Source organism: Dipodomys ordii, unplaced genomic scaffold (assembly GCF_000151885.1).
Source record: "Dipodomys ordii isolate 6190 unplaced genomic scaffold, Dord_2.0 Scaffold31, whole genome shotgun sequence".
NCBI lineage: Eukaryota > Metazoa > Chordata > Mammalia > Rodentia > Heteromyidae > Dipodomys > Dipodomys ordii.
Window position 1 is genome coordinate 6,639,597 of NW_012267247.1, and position 21,243 is coordinate 6,660,839.

The window sequence follows — 21,243 nt, forward strand, 5'->3', positions numbered from 1 at the left end:
ATGTGTGTATAATTTCTTTGCTGGAGGACAGTATTTCGGCCCACATTTCTGGAAGGCTGCACAGGTTGCTCTGTGCAGGCTGCCATCACCCTCTACCATGTTTCTCCGCACCTTCCCTGGTATTGGGCATTTGGGTCATTTTCAGTTCTGTCCTGCTGTTACCCCTGCAACTGGGAAGATCAATGAGCTTGGTTTTTGATGTAGTGCTAACAGCACAAACTGGAGGGGAGGGGTGGCGCAGTGGGCAGGTGGGTGGATCTTTAGTATGGAGATGCATGGATGGGGTCCACTTGCTGCTCCAAAGTTGGCCAAGGAGTTTTAGATTATCTCTGCCTTTGGGGAGTTCTGTCCTTGTGTCCTGAAGCAAAAGCTGACCCCTGAGAAGTTGACGAAGTATCCTCTGGCTGCCGCTGTCCCCAACTCTCAGCTGAGGAGGAAGTAGGCTGAGACCTGACATATCCATGTCCTTTTTCTTGTAGAAAGTCTGCACCAAATGTGGGATCGAGATCACCCCTGGCCAGAAGCGGCCCCTGTGGCTATGTAAGATCTGCAGTGAGCAGAGAGAGGTAGGGAGCCCAGGCACAGGAACAGGGGGGCTGGAGGGGCTGTGGAGCGCTTCACACATGGGGGTTGGTCAGTTGTTCACTGTCAGGTACTTCTCTGGGGGCCAAGAGGGACCACCCAGGGGAGAAGGGTGACAGGGACACACTGCTGGCTTGCCACCTACCTGTGCAGAGGCAGTCCTGGGCCCTCATTCTGTGTCTCTGGTATCGGTGGGATGCCCCTCACTCGGAGTGAGGTATGTGACACTGGCTTCTGTTGCTATGGTAACAGTTGTGCCTACTTGGGGTTGACATCTACTGAAGTGTGTGCTAAGCCCCTTATATCGGTTCATAGGTTTCTTCCCCACACACCCTGTAGGTGGGAGCTCTTCCTCTTTCTTTTCCTGATGGGTAAATGGAGGTACAGAGGCTAAGCGGCTTTGTGTACTGGAAACCAAGTTCAGCCGTAGCCTGATGGGATGCTGCTACCCGCAGAGTCCTTCCTGGTGCTAGGGTGCTCATCCCAGGTCTAACCCTGTGCATGGGGAGGAAGTTGATTCAGCCTAGGGCTTCCTCACTGTCCTGAAATCAGAATGGAACCAAATGGAGCTGGCTACAGAAACAGAGGAGCTGGGCAGAAGGTACATTTCTCTGTCTCTCCAGATCCACAGCTCTCCAGATCTGTGTTGTCTTTTTATGTATTCTGCTTGACACTAGGCATGTGCTTTTCAAGTGAGGATCTGTACCATGTTTTCAGCTCTGGAAAATTCTCAGCCATAACACCCTTGACTATTACCTTGACTATCATCATTTCATCATCTGGAAGACATATTGGAAAATAGCTCTTAACTGCTCCCCTTGCAGAGTGGTGCCACAGCTCCATCCTGAGTCCTGAGTCCCCTAGGGAGAAGCCAGGTGTCCTGGGTTCCTGATGAGCTGCTTGTCCATGGGGATAATGGGATTATTCCCAGAGCATGGGAGCCGGGCTCTGGCCCTGCTGTGTGGGCACCTGCCCACTCTCTCGGATGCATTCCTGACTTGGGGCTGGCCTCTGAAGGTTTCAGCCTCCTCTCCCAGGTAGCAAACTCCCTTACAAGCCCCATTTTTAGTGTCTTGGCTCTACCCCACCTCCCATGGGACATTTAAAATTCCCATATCCAGGAAAACCCATCTCCTCGCTGCCACCACCTGCCTACAAGTCCACAGGCAGTGTGTTCAGCTCCTCAAAATAGTAAGTAGGCAGGTGTGGTACATGCCTGTAGTCTTAGTACAGATACATACCTGAGGAAGAAAGATTGTGAGTCTGAGGCCACTCTGAGCCATATAGGGAAACAAACAAACAAATAAACAAAAGCAAATGGTATGGGTTTCTGACCCACTGTGATGCATAGTTTGTTTCAGAGCACGAATTAGTTTACTTGTTTTAAAAATAGTTCCATGTGTCGTTGTAAATAAAAATATTTCACCTGTGTGTCTGAAATAGTGATGTCAGGGTCTCAAAGTGGGCACTCACATTGGGTCCTAAATGGTGATGATACTACTCGCTTTGTAGTGTTACTATGAGAATTCCATGGGCTCAGGATATCCAGCATACAAAATATAATTGATATTTCCCTCCCCAGTCCTCTCCCACACCCCCAACCAGGAGATCTGCCTTTGAAATGAGGTTTTTATTGCTTTTAGAGGCCCATCTTTAAAATGCAGATTTTTGTTTATTTGGTTTGTTTTTTGTTTTTGTTTGTTTGTTTTTGTCCATCGTGGGGCCTGAACTCTGGGCCTGGGCGCTGTCCCTCAGCTCTTCAGCTCATGGCTAGCGCTCTACCCACTTGAGCCACAGCGCCACTTCCCACCTTTTCTGTTTATGTGATGTTGAGGAATTGAACCCAGGGCCTCATGCATATGAGGCAAGCACTCTACCACTGAGCCACCTTCCCAGCCCCTAAAATGCAAATATTGAATATCCATGAGGGGGGAAATTCCTTCAAATATTTTCATGAGGTCAGAGGTCAAGGAGCCATCAAAATAAAGGAAGTGGATGGAGGACAGTGTGGATCCCAATGGAATCAATGGGGAGCAGATGCCCTGTCCACCTCATCACAAGCTGCTCGCACAGTGCTTAACAGTCCTGACCTGCTGCACCAGGGAAACATCCGGCAGAGCACTCCTGTGCCCAGAAAAGTCTGAAATAGCTTTGGATGTGTTTTCTTATCTTTCCCAAGGCCAAGAATATGAGTCTTTCCATTATACTATCAGTTTGCCCTTGAATTCTTAGGCACTGATAAAGCTTAGCAAGATGGAGACGCTAGCTCTGGCAGCACCAGGCATTCCACAGGCATTTAGTATAGCTGCTCTATAAGCTGTGTATGTGGTACCTAAATCAATGGGTATGATGCCCAGGCACTGACGTTTCCTGTCTGCTTTTGGATGGGGCAGGGAAATTGGTTTCCTGATGCCATTTTTCTCTTAGAAAATTATCTAATCATAATAAAGAGAAAAGTAAACAGAAAGGGCATTGAAAATGTCAGGTTTTAAGTACCACTCACAGTGTGGTACGTGTAGCTGATTGTGAGATAAGAACTTGGAGTTAGGTCCACATTGCAAAAGGCAGATCCTAACGAAAGAGCTTGAGTTTTCTGCTGGAAACTTTCCTGCACTTTGTGCCGAGAACTCTTATCTCCCTCTCCTGCCAGTGCTTTCCTGCCACCAGCCCTGCTGTCATTGCAAGTAGCTTTTCGGGAGTGAGTTGGATGCAAGGGAAATGTTCCTGGTGCTGTTGAGCTGGCCTAGTGATATGAGTGATATGAGTCTCTGTTGCGCTGTGCCTGGGGAGTTTCCAGTCTAATGCATTTGTTCATTTGGGAATTCACAGATTTATTGAGTATCTTTGGTGTCCCTAGAAAGACAGCTCTCCTAATAGGACAGAGACTGAAAACACAGAAGGGTCAACTGTAAGGCAACTTCATAGATATTGAAAAACTATTCAAGGCATAGCAGGGAAAGGGTCCTAGGAACAAGTGGAGGGACTCATTTGCTAAATAATATTTAGAGATCCAAAGCACACTATGGAAGGAAAGTAGAGGTGCTATGGCAAGGGCAAAGGACCTACGGCAGGGGTGCAATTGGTAGGTTCTAGTAAAAACAAGGAAACCAAGTGTAGCTGGAAAAATGTCAGGGCTGGGGACAAAATCAGACCATGATGGTCCATGTGCACCATTGTAAGAACTTTGGATTTTATACTTAGTGAAATGAGAAGCCTTTGGAAGAGTCTTGAGTACAGGAAGTAACCTTCTTCTTTTAAAGAAATTCTGGTTACTGTGTTGAGAATAAATTATACACTATAATATCAGAGCCAGGAGGCGGGCACCGGTGGCCTGTAATCCTAACTACTCAGGAGGCTGAGATCTGAGGATCACGGTTCAAAGCCAGCCCAGGCAGGAAAGTCTGTGAGACTCTTATCTCCAATTAGCCACCTGAAAACTGGAAGTGGCGCTGTAGCTCAAGCAGTAGAGCACCAGCCTTGAGCTGAAGAGCTGAGGGACAGCACTCAGGCCCAGAGTTCAAGCCCTACAACTGACAAAAAATAAAAAATAAAAAAAAATCAGAGCCAGGGATAATGTTTTATTATTCATATTTACAGTTGCTTGGATATCTATGTTCCTAGATGTTGCTACACTTCGTTTTTATTTTCTTTCTTTTTTTGCTGGTCATGGGGCCTGAACTCTGGGCCTGGGCACTGTTCCTCAGCAATTCAACTCAAGGCTAGTGCTCTACCAGTTGGGCCACAGCACCACTTCCGGCTTTTTCTGTTTATGTGGTGCTGAGGAATCGAACCCAGGGCCTCATGCATACGAGGCAAGCACTCTACCACTGAGCCACCTTCCCAGCCCCAGTTTTTATTTTCTTTAAGGGCCAGGCACGATGGCTCATGCCAACAACTCAGGAGGTAGAAATCAGAAGATTTGTGGTTTGAGGACAGCCTGGGAAAAATGTTAATGAGACCATCATTTCAATAAGCCAAGTAAGGTAACTCACATCTGTAATTGCAGCTAGGCTGGAAACTTATGTAGGAGGATCATGATCTGAGGCTATCCCCAGACAAAAACATGATACCCTATCTGAAAAATAAGCAAAGCAAAAAGGGCTGACAGTCATGGCTCTAGTGGTAGAGCACCTGCCTAGCTGACTTGAGGCCCTAAGTTCAAAGCCCAGTACTGCCAAAACAGAACCAAACAGCCAAATATAAAAAATGATACAAATATCATCTCAGTGATATTCTGTCATATGAACTTGGTACTTATGGAGGACAGTCTTTCCATTTCTTCCTCTTATTATAGCTCTTTGTCTACACTTTATATTGCCTTATTATTCATTCTATTTATTTATTTGTGCAGTGCTGAGACTGGAACCCAGGGCCTCATGCACACTAGCCAGGCACCCTGATTTATTTCCTCATGGGAAACACTAAGCTTTCGACTCCTCCCACCCACACCCCTTGCCTGCCTCTTATGTTATAGCCTCAGAAGACATTCCTAGAAGCCAAAAGGAAATGTCAGCACTGATTTCCTTTCTTATAGACCCTTGTTATTATTCTCATTTATCTCATAATTAGCTAGTGTATAATTCAGTGCAATTTTTAAAAACAAGGGCTTGCAATAGTCTGCTTTCTGAGTTCCTTGCTGATAATTGTTGCCTTTATGCAGAAAGACTACTTGACTGAGAATACAACTGATAGTGATCTTTCACACTGACAGTGCAGTGGGTCTTACCCTCTTTGTCTACCAACCACAGAAAGAAAAGCAACAGTGCCAGGAAGAGCCAGCAGACATGACAATTAGAAGCATTGGTACCCAGGGAATGAACCATAATAGGAAAATAGAGAAAGAGACTGTAGATAAGGGTACTTTTATAATTATTTAATTAAAACTTGTAAGAGAAGCCAAATTGAACATACAGGACCTTTGAAAATTGTCCAGGAAAACTTGAAGAAGAACCAAAGGAACCATTTTTCCTTTCTTCAAATGAGAAATACCATCAGTGAATTGTAAAAAGTCAATTGAGTTATACTTCTTCCATCATTTCTTGGAGCAGTGAGCCCTGTCATTTCTAGTAATGGCCGCCAGTGTTCCCTTATCTTTAGCTTCTGACCAGCATTTCATTTCCCCACTCTACAGACCTCCTCCTCTCTACTCTGTCTGAGGACTGGAACACTCCTTAGTCACTTAGCTAGTCAGTTTGCTGGTGGATTAATAAACTGACATGTGTTCAAGCTATTTATTTATTTATTTTTGCCAGTCCTGGGGCTTCAACTCAGGGCCTGGGTACTGTCCCTGAGTCTCTTTGTACTCAAGGCTAGCGTTCTACTGCTTGAGCCACAGTGCTACTTCCTGCTTTTTCTGAGTAGTTTATTGGAGATAGGAGTCTCACAAACTTTTCTGAACTTTTCTGCCTGGGCTGGCTTCTTACTCTGTGATCCTCAGATCTCAGCCTCCTGAGTAGCTAGGATTACAGGCATGAGCCACTGACGCCCAGCATGTTTAACCTCTCTTCAATAGGCTGGCTAAATAGCATTTTAGCTAGGCCTAGTGATCTACGCCTGTCATCTCAGCTTTGTCAAAGATTTTAGGTCGGAGGATCACAGCCCAAGCTAGACCCAGGCAAAAAAATGTAAGACCCTATCTAAAAAATAACTAAAGCTGAAAAGGGCAGAAGGTATGGCTCGAGTGGAAGAGACCTATCTAGCAAGTAACAAGGCCTTGAGGCCAAACCCCAGTACTGCCAAAAGTCAGGGTTACCCAGGAAAGAACATGGAAACTAGATGACAGTTTCAGCACACAGCATAGGACGAGCAGAGCAGTGTATGAAGTCACAGAGGAGAAGAAGGGAAGGGGTGAATCTTGTGTCAAAGGCAACGACAGAGACATGCTGGAGAAGTCTGCCACTTTTATCCTGCTTTAAATAATCTGTTGGGGGCTGGCAAGGTGGCTCAGTGGTAGAGTGCTTGCCTTGCATGCATGAGGCCCTGGGTTCAATTCCTCAGCACCACATAAGCAGAAAAAGCTGGAAGTGGCGCTGGGGCTCAAGTGGTAGAGTGTTGGCCTTGAGCTGAAGAGCTGAGGGACAGCGACCAGGCCAGAGTTCAGGCCCCACAACTGACCAAAAAAAAAAAAAAGATAAATAATCTGTTGGGGCTCTTTGCCTATTGGAAATGAACATTTTTGTCTGGATATACAGAGGCCATTTTCGTTGACTTTTCGTCCAGAACAAACATACAACATTTCTGTGTTTAACCCAAGAGAGCTGCTCAGTGTGCTCTAGCACATTGCTTTGGCCCCAGATGTTGGTATTTTGGTCTTGGCAAGGTTGTGTTTCCATCCTCTGCCTTCTGTAGTCTTCATCTTCTTCTATTCCATTCTGGAAAAAATTCCCTCCATTCTGGAAAAAAAAAATCTTAGAAGTTTTTCTTCCATATAACTGATTTTGTTTTATCTTGGTGGGAGTGTATTTATGTGTGTTTATAGCCTAAATGGGAAAGTGTCTTGAAAAGTATTTGTGTAAGCTGGGCATGGTGACATACATCTATAGTCCCAGCTACTCAGGACACTGATGTAGGAGAATTGCTTAAGCCCAGCCTGAGCAACATTGCAAGACTTCCCTCCATCCTTTTCAAAAGCAAAAGATGTATGAATACAGTTTAAAGAATCATAACATGGCTTGTGTATAGGTTCCGTCTCTCCTACACACAATGTTAATGAACAGCGACTAGCCACCACCTGAGCCACGATATAGATCGTCACCATGTCTGTCTTTGAATATATGCCTGCCTTTTAAAGCATTAAGATGGAACCCTGTGCATTTTTCTGCACTTGGTTCTTTTTTTTTTTTTTGGGTCCGGTTGTGGGGCCTGAACTCTGGGTCTGGGCACTGTCCCTCAGCTCTTCAGCTCAAGGCTAGTGCTCTACCACTTAAGCCACAGCGCCACTTCCAGCTTTTTTCTTTTTGCTTATGTGGTGCTGAGGAATCGAACCCAGGGCCTCATGCATGCAAGGCAAGTGCTCTACCACTGAACCATCTTCCCAGCCCATGCACTTGGTTCTTTTATTCAACATTGTGATTTTGAAATTCACCATCCCCTTGCTTTTACTGCTGTCCCTGTTCCCTCCTAGTGACTCCCCTCTTCCCTCTACTTCCATGATTACCATTCTGCTCTAGATGCTGGATGCTTTTGGTGAGTGTTCTCTAACCAGGTGTGTCACCTGGAACACATGAGCATTTCTGTAGAAATGTCTGAGGGAGTTCCTCTGGGGCCGAGACACTTTCTCATTTTCCAAGGTTGCTATACCATCTGAAGCTCCTGTGACCACAGGTGGGTGTGTCCTCTCCAGCCACTTCACCTTCTCTGAGGTAGCCTCTGCTCTCTCTGGCACCCAGGCTGAGTTTGGCTGCTGCCTCTCCTCTCTGGTTTCCTTGCAATCCTTCATTCTTTCCTCATTCTGCTTGTTTTCTTCTCTTGTCTGTATTTCAGAGAAGACCAGTCTTTATCTTTCCAGACACCAAACAATTGTCTAATTGTCCCTGAAGCCTGGCATGCATATTCACTCACACTTCTAAGTCTTCTGAGGGTTATTAACCCTCCCATCTTTGTGCTTGTGTGTTGTGTGTGTGTGTGTGTGTGTGTGTATGTGTGTGTGTGTGTATATGTGTGTGAATTGAACTGAGGGCTTTACACTTGCCAGGCAGGAACTCTGCCACTTCAGCCATGCCCTCCAGCCTCTTTTGCTTATTAGTTAGTTTTCAGGTACAATTTCATGTTTTTATCCAGGGCTGGTCTCAGGCCATGATCCTCCCAGCACCAGCCACCTGCATAGCTGGGATAACAATGACAGTCATGAGCCACTATACCTGGCTTTATTGATTGAAATGGAGGTCTCACAAACTTTTTGCCTAGGCTGGCTTCAAACTGTAATCCCCCCAAATCTGTCCCCCAGGTAACTAAGATGACAGGCATGAGCCACTGTACAAGCCCCCCCCCACAACTTCTATGGACTATATTCCCAGACTCAGTTTTCCCCAACTCCATTCATCCATCTTCAGATGCAGAGTGCATAGAAGATGAGAATGACCAGGAGGTGATAGGAAAATCTCTCCTAGCCCTTTCTCTGTGTATGGTGTTTTTAATGTGGGCCATCTGGTACCTGGGAGAGGGCATGTCCACCTTTCCTGAGTGCTGGTCCTCAAGAGCCCTTGGGGAGGTTGTGAAAGACTTTAGCCCCTGGCTCTGCCATCTCTTCAGACCTATCTTCTGTTTTCCTGTGCAGAGCCTGACCTAGAGAAAGTCACCTTCCCTCTTGTACCTCTCCTGGACACCCTGGCTGTGTCCAGGAGTCATGTCTCTTGGGGATGGTGACACGATTGGAGAAGAGATGAAGAAAGGATGTGTGATACCAGAAACCTACAGCCCTGCTAGGTCAGGAAAGCTGCCCAGCAGGCATGAGATCTTGTCCTCTGACCCCTGGATGGCCAGCAAGCCTGGGTGGGCCATGACACTATAGACTCAACTTTGCCATCCTTCTGCATTTGAGTTTTTCAATATCTTTCACCTGCATTCATGGGGGTGTCACTTGAGGTTTGGAGAAATTGCAATGATGGCTTCTAAGCCAGCATTGCAAACTATAAATCCATTCCTTTATTGTTTAACCTTTCTTCCTCATCTATAAGAAAAAGAAAAAAAACCCACACATTAGAGTGACTCACTCCAGGTTGTCCTGCAATCAGTAGAAAGGTTAATTGGAATCTAGATTCCTCCGGATTCTCAAAATCAGTCACTCCCCCAGCCTTTAACAGGTAGCAGTGTCTTAAAAGGCTTCTGAGAATGAAGGCTTTGTTATCTGGCCAGGGGGTGTGGGGGAGCCTAGCTAGGCAGGGGTAAAGACCAATTTGTAAGTAATTGAAAGCTGATTAATACAATTAGAGTCTCCTTTCCCCTCTGTTCAGCCTTTGCTTTGCATTCCCAGATTCACCGTCATCCATGATTATAACTCAGCAGAGGTCGGGCTTCAGCCAACACTTACTGCTTCCCCTGCAGCGCTCTGCATATACAGGTGCTCAGGAATTGTTTGTTGACGGAAAGAGAAATTGGCAAAGAAATGTCTTTGCTCTGATCACTTTAGAACCTTTTCCCACCAGGGAGTCTTTGATTTTTCCCAAGTCTTATCCCAAAGGATCCTGGCTGGTGACCCACCTCTGTCTACTGGGGATGGGTCTAGAGTCCTTCCACCTGCACCCTGCCTTCTGCTTGTGAACTGACTGGAAGGAAAAATGCGAATGGTTTTTATCGCCAGCACACCCATGCTGGAGGTGACCAGTAACACCCCTGGACCTGCAAAGGGTGAGGGAGAATCAGAGGTTCCCTCCTTCCCAGCCAGTCTCCAGTGGGAACCAGCCATCCATGCCAATCAAGCCCAGCATCCTTGGCACCTGCCTCCTGGGTGGGCAGCTTGTGCTTGCTGTAGCCAGCCATCTGTCTCTCCGTGCTGGTTGTCTCCTGGTCCTCCCGTTCCTTGCAGTTTGGATTTGTGCTGCAAACAGCTTTGCCAGAGGGCCCCCGCCACAGGCCCATGAGTGCGCCTAAGAGTGGGTGGCTGGCACTCAGGCGGGTAGCTGCCTGAGCGCCCTGCCATCTGCGCCTGGCTTGCTCTGGGCTGCTGTCACAACGTCCCTGGGAGACCCGGATGGTCACACTTCCTCATGTGCTGGTCACCTCCCACGTTACCACCGCTCTGCCAAGTGGACCCATTATCAGCTCTGCCTCTGGGTCTCCCACACACATACAAGTGGCAGCAGAAGCAGGCTCCTGATGCCTGCCAGGTCTCAAGGTGGTTTGCCTAGTGGTGACCCCAACTGTAATCGTCCCCCACCTCCAGAATGAACCACTCTCACCACTTCCCCATCCCTGTACCTGGTGCCTACCCACCTGAGACTCTGCACTGAATGAGCTCACTCTGTGAGATGCTGGAGTGGCAGCAGGAGTGCCCTTCACTACCACACCACTCTGTCTTACCTCCACGCTAATTGTCCACACCCACATCCACCAAAGGATCCAATTATTGATAGTGGATATGAGCCAAGCTACAGTCCAAGCAGCCAACATCTCCTTATCCCCATCGGACCCCAGCGAGGGACATAGAGGGTCAGTTGTCCCTTTGTGATAGGTGGAATAACAGGCTTGGGGAGGGAAGTCACTTGCCCAGAGATACCAGAGAGGAATTGATGAAGCCAGGACTGGAAGCCAGATGTGCCTCCCTCCAAAATGCCTTTGAGCAACACTACCTTACTTTTTTTTTAATCCATTCATCTACTATTCACTGATTATTTACTGTTTTAGGCCCTTAGAAAACCGTACTGAAGCCAGATACCAGTGGCTCATGCCTATAATCATAGCTACTCAGGAGGCTGAGATCTGAGGATTGCCGTTCAAAGCCAGTCTGGGCAAGAAAGTCTGGGAGACTCTTATCTCCAATTAACTGCCAGCAAACCAGAAGTGGCACTATGGCTCAAAGAGGTAGAGCACTGGCCTTGAGCAAAAAGAGCTCAGGGATGGCAGCATGACCAACCAAAAAAGAGAAAAGAAAACTGTAGTGAGACAAACAGCCAATAACCTTGACTTGAGCTCATAATGCAGCAAGGGCTGGGAATAAGGAGTAAGAAACAAACTAACAAACACACACTAATACAATACATAACCTATTGGATGCTGAATGGGGGCTGGGAGACGGGGGATGGAATGACAGATCAGGGAGATGGGTCAGGAACATTGGCAAGGTGGGAGGGAGGTTTACTGCCCAACCAGCCACCAGGTCATAGCCATTATTATTAAAGAACAGCAGAACACCTTCCTATTTAGGAGGCTAAGATTTGAGGATCCTGGTTCAAAGCCAGCGGGGGCAGAAAAGTCAGTGAGATTCTTTTTTTTGGTGTTTTGTTTTTTTCTTTTTGGTCTGTTGTAGGCCTGAACTCTGGGCCTGTGCTCTGTCCCTCAGCTCTTCAGCTCAAGGCTAGCCCTCTACCACTTGAGCCACAGCGCCACTTCCAGCTTTTTCTGCTTATGTGATGCTGAAGAATCGAACCCAGGGCCTCATGCATGCAAGGCAAGCACTCTACCACTGAGCAACCCTCCCAGCCCTCAGTGAGATTCTTAATTCCAGTTAACCACCAAAAAGCCAGAAGTGATAGAGCAGTAGTTTTGAGTGAAAAAGCCAAACGAGAGCACAAGGCCCTGGGCTCAAGCCCTAGTACCAGCACGCGCGCACGCATGCGCGCGCATACACACACACACGCACAGGCACACATACACACAGAGAGCAGAGTGCTGATAAGAAACAGGAACGCTACACATTTTTGGTTGGAATATAAAATAGTACAGCCACTGTTGATAAAAATATGGTAGATCTTCAAAATGTTATAGAAAGATAGACACCAGTGGCTCATGCCTATCATCCTAGCTACTCAGGAAGCTGAGATCTGAAGATCACAGTTCAAAGCCAGCCCACACAGGAAAATTTATGAGACTCTTATCTCCAATTAAATACCAAAAAGCTAGATATGGAGGTGTGGCTTAAATGGTAGAGTACCAACCTTGAGGACAAAAACTCAAAGACTGAATCCAATCCCTAAGTTCAAGCCCCAGGACAAGCAACCCCACCCCCACCCCCCACATACACACGCACACATGCACACACACTAAAAAATTACGTAGAATGACCTTGCTCTCCATTCTTTTTTTTTTTTTTGGTCAGTCATGGGGCCTGAACTCTGGGCCTGGGCACGGTCCCTCAGCTCTTCAGCTCAAGGCTAGTGCTCTACCACTTGAGCCACAGCACCACTTCCAGCTTTTTCTGCTTATTCCTCAGCAGAAGAATCGAACCCAGGGCCTCATGCATGCAAAGCAAGCGCTCTACCACTGAGCTACCTTCCCAGCCTCTCCATTCTTTATCTCTGAGTATAAACTCAAAAGAACTGAAGGCAGGGTCTCAAACAGATACTTGCACAGCCATGCTAATAGCAGCATTATTTATAGTAGCTCAGACATGGAAACAAACCAATTGTCTATCATCAGAGGAACAGATAAACAGAATGTGTTACATACATAATATTATTCATGTTGTTTCGCCTCCGAAAGGAATGAAATTGTGACACATGTCCCAGCATGGATGGACCTTGAGGGCACTGTGCTGAGAGGAATTAGCTCATCATAAAGGGCTGATGTCATAGAATTTTACTTCCAGGAGGCACAAGGGCAGGCAGGAGTGAATGGCAGCTGCTGAGGCTGGTGTGTATATGTGTATATGTGTGTGTGTGCGTGTGTGTGTGTGTGTGTGTGTGTGTGTGTGTATGTGTGTATTGGGGAAGTTTGTGTTGCATGATTGTGGAGACTCAGTCTAGGAAGATAAAAAGCTCAGTAGATGTTGGATGGCTGACTGTGTTCATTCATATGGGTTTACCACATTCACAGTGTAAATGCACTTAATAATGCCACTGAACTGTACATCTAAAGATGGTTGAAATGGAGCTGTTCTGTACTGTATATTTTATCACAGTTAAAAATCATGAAGTTGGCCAGGTGACAGTGGCTCACGCCTATAATCCTAGCTTAGCTACTCAGCAGGCTGAGATCTGAATATCATGGTCCAAATCCAGCCCAGGCTGTGAGACTCCTATTTCCAATTAACCACCACAAAACAAAGCCAGAAGTGGAGCTGTGGCTCAAATGATAGAGTGCTAGTTTTAAGCAAAAGATAAAAGCTCAGAGACAGTACCCAGGCTCTGAGTTCAATCCCCAATACCAGCAAAAACAAGAAATAAAAAGACTCACAAAATACACTGGTCAGGATGGAACTCTTTGAGAAAGTTCAACTTCAGCAAAAATTTGAAGCAAATATAGCAGAGAAACTAGTGGCTGATGAAAAGAAAAATAATCCAGAAAAAGGGGGGGATGCTCTAATGCCCAGCATATCCACAGAGCACAGTACTCTGTGTGTGTGTGTGTGTGTGTGTGTGTGTGTGTGTGTGTGTGCACGTGCACTACTAAGGCTTGAACTCAGGCCCTGAGGACTGCCCCTTAGCTTTTTCACTCAAGGCTGGTATTCTACCTCTTGAGCCACAGCTCTACTTGTGGCTTTTTGCTGGTTAATTGGAGGTAAGAGTCTCACAGACTTTCCTACACAGGCTGACTTCCAACCACAACATTCAGATCTCAGCCTCCTGAATAGCTAGGGTTACAGGGACACCAATGGTGTCTAGCTGGGACTGCCCATTTTTTTAGGTTCTGAGTCCTGGGCTTACTCAAGGCAAGGGCTGAGGGAGGTCCCAGTAGGTTCTGTGGGTCTCCATGAAACATCCCAGCCCACTATTCCTATGTTGGAAACCCTCTTAATTTATGGAACCAACTTTGACTACAAGATGAGGATCCCTCTGTGTTCCCATGGATCACCTGATGGAGCACCAGCCCAGCTGGCCCCTCCCTCCCTGTCATGACTGCCTCCTGGCATGCCACCCTTCTATGTGTGCCCCTAAGGAGGTGGGCGAAAAGCTGAGGAGGAAGTGTCTCAATTCGGTCTTTTTCTTGCACTAATTTGAATAAAAATTCGATCCAATTTTCCTGCCCGTTTTTCAGCTGCCAAGTGACATTGGCTGGCACAGCTCTGCCCCTCCCCCCAGCCAGCTGTCCTACAGATGGAGACTGGGGAAATTGAGGGTGGTTCCTCTCCTTCAGGAAGTATTTATTAAGCTTCTAGGTGGGACCCAGCCCTGGAACAACATACTCATTCCTTCTCCTAAAGAAATAGATCAAAATGCACATCCCACTGAGCTGCTGGAACATTCTTTGGGTGGAAAAAGGAACCGAGAAGAACTGATGTGTGTGCGTATGTGTGCATGTGTGCCTGTGACAGCCTTGATGCTTGAACTTGGGATGGGTGCTGTCTCTGAGATTTTTTCACTCAAGGCCCGTGCTCTACCTCTTGAATCACAGCCCCACTTCTGACTTTTTGGTGGTTAATTGGAGATAAGAGTCTCAGGGACTTTCCCGTGTGGGCTGACTTAAAACTTCAGTCCTCAGATCTCAGCCTCCTAAGTAGCTAAGATTTCAGGCATGAGCCACCAACAAACACACAGCTAATGTTTGGCTTTTTTGAGGAGTGTAAAGGTGTTTGAATGTGATGCTTTGAGGTATGTTGTGTATGAAATACTTTCATATAAATGCTAGATTTCACAGGCCCACACACAAAAGATGACAGATCCGTACAATCTGACAAATAAGCTTGAATTAGTGATATACAAAGGAAAACCTGTTAAATCTCCCAGCATGCAAAGGGGGGGGGTGGGGTGGGTAGGCAGTGCTAAGTAGGGATAGCAGAGAAGGCCATGCAACCTCGGAATTAGGAATTTACCTAAGAGAGAATGAGACTGATGGGAAATTCAGCAATTATTAAAGGCATGATTGAGGGAGCCATCCTTGAACTGAAGATCTCCCCCGCTTTCCCCTGCCGATAAGCCTGCCCGTAGAGGGTCAGTGCTTTCACTCTGGCTGTGGAACATCTCTCTGAGATTGTGTTTAAACACAGGCATATTTGTTGTTCTGGGAATTGAATCAAAATCATGAAGCTCCTCTGAAAAGACCTGCCGCACTGTAATTGGCCTGTGCAATTTTCTGCTTCCAGCTCCTATTCATTTCCTGTGTGCATCTCGCTCCATCTGGGGACAGAGAGAGCGTGGCTTCCCCGCCAAATACCACCCCAACACGTTCTCTCAGACCTGCAGCGGATCAGGGAAGGGACTTAAATGTTGGGATTCAAAAGGATTTTATGCTGCTTGCGAACTGAGAGTTAGAGGAAGCCTGTGCCAAATGTTGACAACACAGGCAGGCAACAGAGACTGGGGTGCTGAGAGCCCCTTATTCCCCTGGGGATTTGCTGAGCTTACAGAACTATCCAGGACAAAGGGAGGAGTCAGTGTTCAGGGCCAGACAGAGATATGTGTCCCTGCTATCAGTGGTCCCTGAAGACTTTTCCATATCCCAGATAATATGGGCATGGCCAGAACTTGGAGAGCGGCCTGTGGAGCCTGGACACTAATGATGGGCTCTCAGAGGGGCTGAGAACAGAGTTGGAGGCCAGTGAGCCTGCTCCAGGGCTTCCTCCAGGGTCACACACAGCCCCCACCCCATTATAGCCAGTCTTGGGTATCGCCTCCCTGTGATGAGGTTGAGTGTGTCCTTCTCTCTGGTGATGCTGGGGATGGAGCCCGAGTCTCTCAGGAGCAGCCCCTCACTAGGGGTTAATGGAAGCCTCTGGTTCTGAAATAATCCAGCCGCAGTGTTTAAATTATCTGTCAAGAAAACAAATAGCGTCCTCAGAATATTTTTTTCCTCACTGCATTTTCTTTCTTTCAGCTGTGCAGGCAATTGCCTGCCTTCCAGACTGACCTGGTTACTCAAAACCCACTTGAATCAAAGAGATGCACTCAGGCCTGGGAAAGCCCAGCTCCAGTTCCAGCTTCAGTGCCCTCTGGGCTCGGAGGAAGGAGCAGGTGCTTCCCTCCCTCCCGCCTCCCCCATGGGGTTCCATTTCGCCCACCTCCTGGTGAGCTTCAGGGCCTTGCCCTGCTGGTACAGCATCTTAGAGCATCTGGAGGGGAACCAGCCATCCTACAGCTAGACCTGGAAGGCAGGAGACTGACCAGGCTGACCAGCCAGGATGAAATTGTGCATTCTGGCCAGAGTTGAGGGTATGCCAGAGGATAGTGGGTGCTTTCCCCTGGCTGTCCAACACACACACACACACACATACACACACACACACACACACATAACACATATTTTGGAGGTTTTAAAGTGTCTTGGGGCTGATATCCTTGCTTAGGAGGCACAGCTCTTACCTACCATGCCTGAGGCTGTAGATATCATCTCTAGCACTGCCAAAAAAAAGTGTTATGTGTTATTCTTTAAAATACAAGTATGCTAATACTCCTGGGAGGAGTCTGAGCCTTCAGTTAACACCTCAATTAGAAGGTAGCACTTGGGGATTTGAAATAGCTGGTAGTCTGGGCTGAGAGGGGGCTGCTAACAGCTCTGCCGAAGGCCTGCCACTGGTCAACTTCTCCCTAAGCTCCTGGTGACTGGCCTATGCTGCCCACCAGTTGAACTGAGCATTGAGCCTGACACTGACTGTAAGGAAGAGACCACATAGACTCACCATAGACAGAGGTAGATATAAGCCATCTCCAAGAACATTTGATCTTTGTTTCCGTAGCTCAATCAATACATAGGAGAAACTTAATAAATGCTATTTGGATTCATTTGCCTGCACAACAGCTCTCCCTACAGAAGTGGTTGGCATGCATTATCTTCCAGAGGTAGGGTAGCAAGCAAAATGAGAAATCTCTGAACTGAATTCCTACCAAGAGAAAAGAAAAAAGCAGGGAGAAATACAAAACAAAGCAGGTATGGAGGGAAGCAGGATGGCAGAGGGGGAAGGAGGGAGGGAGGATAGGGGGAAGGGAAGGAAAAAATGGTAAGAAATTTAAGTATGTCAGGATGATAAACCTTCCTAGTTCTAACTTTGCTGGTTGCTTTAGACAGATAAGTGTTTAAATATTTATCTAATCACTTATATTACAATAGAAAAAAACTATCATTTTTCTGTTACCATACTCCCCCCCCCAAAGAATTTTTTATGTGTGTACTAGTACTGAGCTTGAACTCAGGGCCTTCAGCACTCTTTCGTGTTTTTTCCACTCAAGACTGGTGTTCTACCATTTGAGCCACACCTCCACTCTGGCCTTTTGATGTTGAATTGGAGGTAAGGGTCTCATGGACTTTCTTGCCACACTGGCTTTGTACTGAGACCCTCCCCAGGAGCTAGGATTGCAGGATTAGCCACCAGTGACTGGCTGCCTTAGTTTTTTTTTTTTTTTAAATAGGATCATGCCTGGGCCAGTCTGAACTGAGACCTTCCTGTACATACATGCTTCCACTTCCAGCTTTTTATTGGTTAAGATGAGGTTTTGTGGACCTCAGTCCTCCAAAATCCCCGCTGATCTATCATGTTCGGCCAAGACCCAAGAACTTTATTTCCAGCCACTTGGTTTTCATTGAGACAATCTGGGATTTTGATCCAATTATTATTATTGTCTAATTCTTTTATATCTGCTTTGGAACAATTTATTTCACATTTTTATTCTGTAGTTATGTTTACATGATTTATTTGGACTGAGCTTTGTTCTTTTTTTGTTGACCACTATGAATTTTCTATCGCCACAAGCCCTGCATTCTTGAGCTTCTTACCTGATTTATTGATTATGCAAGTACCAGGACCTGGACTCAGAGCCTTGTGTTTTTGCTTGGCTTTCTTGCTCAAGGCTGGAGCTCTACTGCTGGAGCCATATCTCCAGTCTGCTATTTTACTGATTATTTTATTTCTGCCTGTGGTAGCTTTCAACCTGGATTTTGCAGTTCTCAGCCTTTTGAGCAGCTAGGACTGTAGGCATGAGCCACTGGCACCCAGCTTTATTTTTATCTTAATTCCTTTGTTGATCAACTAAACTATTATACATTTAAGAATTTTTAAATGTAATTTTTATTGTTATTATTAAGGTATTGTACAGAAGGGTGTTGTACAGAAAGGTTACCATTTCATAAGTCAGGTAATGAGTACATTTCTTTTTTGGACAATGTCACCCAAGAATTTTTTTTAAGAAACAAAAGACATCACTGAGTTCTCTCTTTTTACTGCTAGAACCTCATTACCTGCTAGGGATCAGAATCACAGCCATTTTGAGCATTACAGAGGACAGTGGTGGTACCATGCTAAGCCCTAGAAAGAGCAGGTACCAGCCTCTTCCCTGCACTGGTTCTGTTTTAAGTCACAAGGGTAACCAAGAGACCATGTGTCTTGCTTTTCACCCTTGTTCAGAAAAGCTGCACAGATATGCACAATCAAAACCTGAGCCACATAGTCACAAAATGTTTATCTGGCTTTTGGTTTTGGAAGGTCCAGCCCATGCTCAGATAGAAGTATTGGTGGTTTTGCTCAAGACTAGCTCTCTACCACTTGAGCCACAGTTCCATTCCCAGTTTTCAGGTTGGGGATACCCCTCCCCCCATGTCTTTAATACAGGGAACTTTGGAGGATACTCCAGATTCAAACTATTAGAAGTCTAGCTTGTCACTCTTGACTGTAATCATGGCCTTTAACTCAGTGTAAAGAATCCTGGTCACAGTGTACTAACCAGTGATGTCCAGCAGCCTTGGAGAATACCACGGCTTTCCCCAACTGCCCCATGCCCCTTCCTGTTTTCCACCAGATCCAGTTGTTTTTTTTTTCGGGGGGGAAGGGGGTTTGGTTAGTTGTGGGGCTTGAACTCTGGGCCTGGGTGCTGTCCCTCAGCTCTTCAGCTCTACCACTTGAGCCACAGCACCACTTCTAGTTTTCTGGTAGTTTATTGGAGATAAGAGTCTCACAGACTTTCCTGCCTGGGCTAGCTTTGAACTACAATCCTCAGATCTCAGCCTCCTGAGTAGCTAGGATTACAGGAGTGAGCCACCAGTGTCCGGCTTTAGATCCAGTTTTGCTGGCCTTGATGCAATAACGTTCTGGTCCCCACTGCCAAGATTGTGACTCCTAGCAGTTAAGTGGTGCAATGACCTGCCAGGGGTGGTTGGGTGGGTGCAGGGACAGGCCAGGGGAGCTTGGCCTGACCTAAGTTTGGGGACAGCAATGTCAATGTTACCATCTTAGGTTAGTGTTTTCAACTAAACCATAGTTTCATGAAGGTTACTCCTCTCTTACTCCACTCCAAAAAAAAGGAAGGAAGGAAGGAAAGAAGGAAGGAAGGAAGGAAGAAAGACCCATTTTAATTACTGCATTTCTTTCCTCTCCTGAACTACCAGCTTTTCTCCCTAAAGCCACATCCAGATTCAATATCCCAGCCAGAGACTGTTCCAGCTCCCCATGTGTCGGTCCAACATGTGGCCCAGGGATTGAATAACATCAACATTCAATTATCAATCTGTTAGATTTTCATTTTAATCAAAGTCATGCATGTATTTGGAGGCTTTTGTTTTGTGGGTTTTTTTTTCTTTCAAGAATCAAATTGTTGGGAAAAGTATCTATTGGCAAAGGCAAATCACAGGGCCAGGCCTCTCCCTTACCCGGACCACAGCACTCTCAGTCTTCATCTGCTTGAGATGCCCTCTGCTGACTTAGGCTGTGGAAGGTGAGGCACCAGCTAGCTGGGTCAGCTAGCTGGGTTCCAGGGGTAAACACAGGGCTGGCCAGGAGGCAGAAGGCTCAGAAAGAGCCACAGTGTTATTGGGGCTTCTGCAGGAAAAGGATGTTAGGGGAAATAACTTAGGTTCAGTGAGTTTGATAATAGTTCTTGTGGGCTTCAGGATACCTCTCTGCCACTTCTGTGCCCTTGGTTATTTCGAACAACGGAACTGTGCCTTAGAGTATGAGAGTTAGATCTCTTATCCTTAGTACATTGGATTAAGTGCCACTGGCAATATTTCTGGAGGCAAAAAGGAAGCTGCAGGCCTCTCAAGGTCTGGCCAGCATCATAGGTCCCCTCTTTCATGTTTTATTGCTCACAGCAAATCATAGACTAGACCACATTAAAGGGGTGAAAATAGACTACATCTTTCTTTTTTTTTAAGTTTTGAGTTTTGGTCTTTGGAACAGGGGTATGCTATGCAGGAGAGGAATGTAATTTGAGGCTCTATTTCAACTACTACAACCCTCTAGGTAGCTTCTCCCTCTATGTAAGTCAGTTTGAGCTGCAATAATAAAACTCCTAGGTCTGAGCATTCAGACTTTCTTCCTTATAGTTTTGGAGAGTAGGAAGCTCCAAGCTCAAGATACCAGCTGATTCAGTCCCTCAATGAGGGTCTTCCATCTGGTTTATAGATGCCACGTCCTTACTGTGTCTCCACCTGCCAAAGAGAGAGAGATAGCAGACTCTCCTAGGCTCTTTTCCAGGCAGACACCACTTCACTCATGAGAGCCTACACACGTGCACACACACACATACATTATCACTTTGTAGGCCATCACTTTTTTTGGGGGGGGTCCGGTCATGGGGCCTGAACTCTGGGCCTGGGCACTGTCCCTCAGCTCTTCAGCTCAAGCACTTTCAACATATAGAGACCACATGGTCCTAATGCTTCTAAGAGCTTTGTGAGGCTAGGTTACTTACAGGGTTGCAGTGTGGACCTAAGGTTGGTGGTCAGCTGGTATATTTATTGGGCACCTGCTTTGTGCTCGCATGTGCGAAGTACATGATTTTTGCTGCTCTGGAACTTTCCATCTAGCTGGAGAGAGACACATGCCTAGCCATTATTGTGCTCCCTACTGTGGAAGGAGTTCAAAGTTCTGCTTGTGGAAGCTTCTGAATAAAAATTTCCCAGAGATGGAGTAAGAGCTAGGGGAGGGAGGAAGAATGGGATCTACAAAGGTCCAGAGACAAGAGAGATCTTGGTGTAGTCAAGAGAGGGAGAACCACTGAATCTAGCTCATGCGGAAGACAGGATGGGAGACTGAGGCTGGCAGGAGGCAGGAGGCAGGAAAGTGGGACATTGTTAGCTATACTCCAAAGTTCTGCTTGCCTAGTAGGGTGTGTGTGTGTGTGTGTGTGTGTGTGTGTGTGTGTG

The 21,243-nt window shown here is 46.5% G+C and overlaps 1 protein-coding gene across 1 annotated transcript in view; it reads left to right on the forward strand.

Annotated features, from left to right (window-relative positions):
- The window catches only part of Rph3al (rabphilin 3A-like (without C2 domains)), a 104,503-nt gene that overhangs the window by 53,336 nt on the left and 29,924 nt on the right, over nt 1-21,243 (forward strand). Inside the window, exon 5 of the mRNA XM_013016593.1 lies at nt 480-566. Within this exon, the coding sequence (XP_012872047.1) occupies nt 480-566 (87 nt within the window). The remainder of the gene's footprint in view (nt 1-479; nt 567-21,243) is intronic.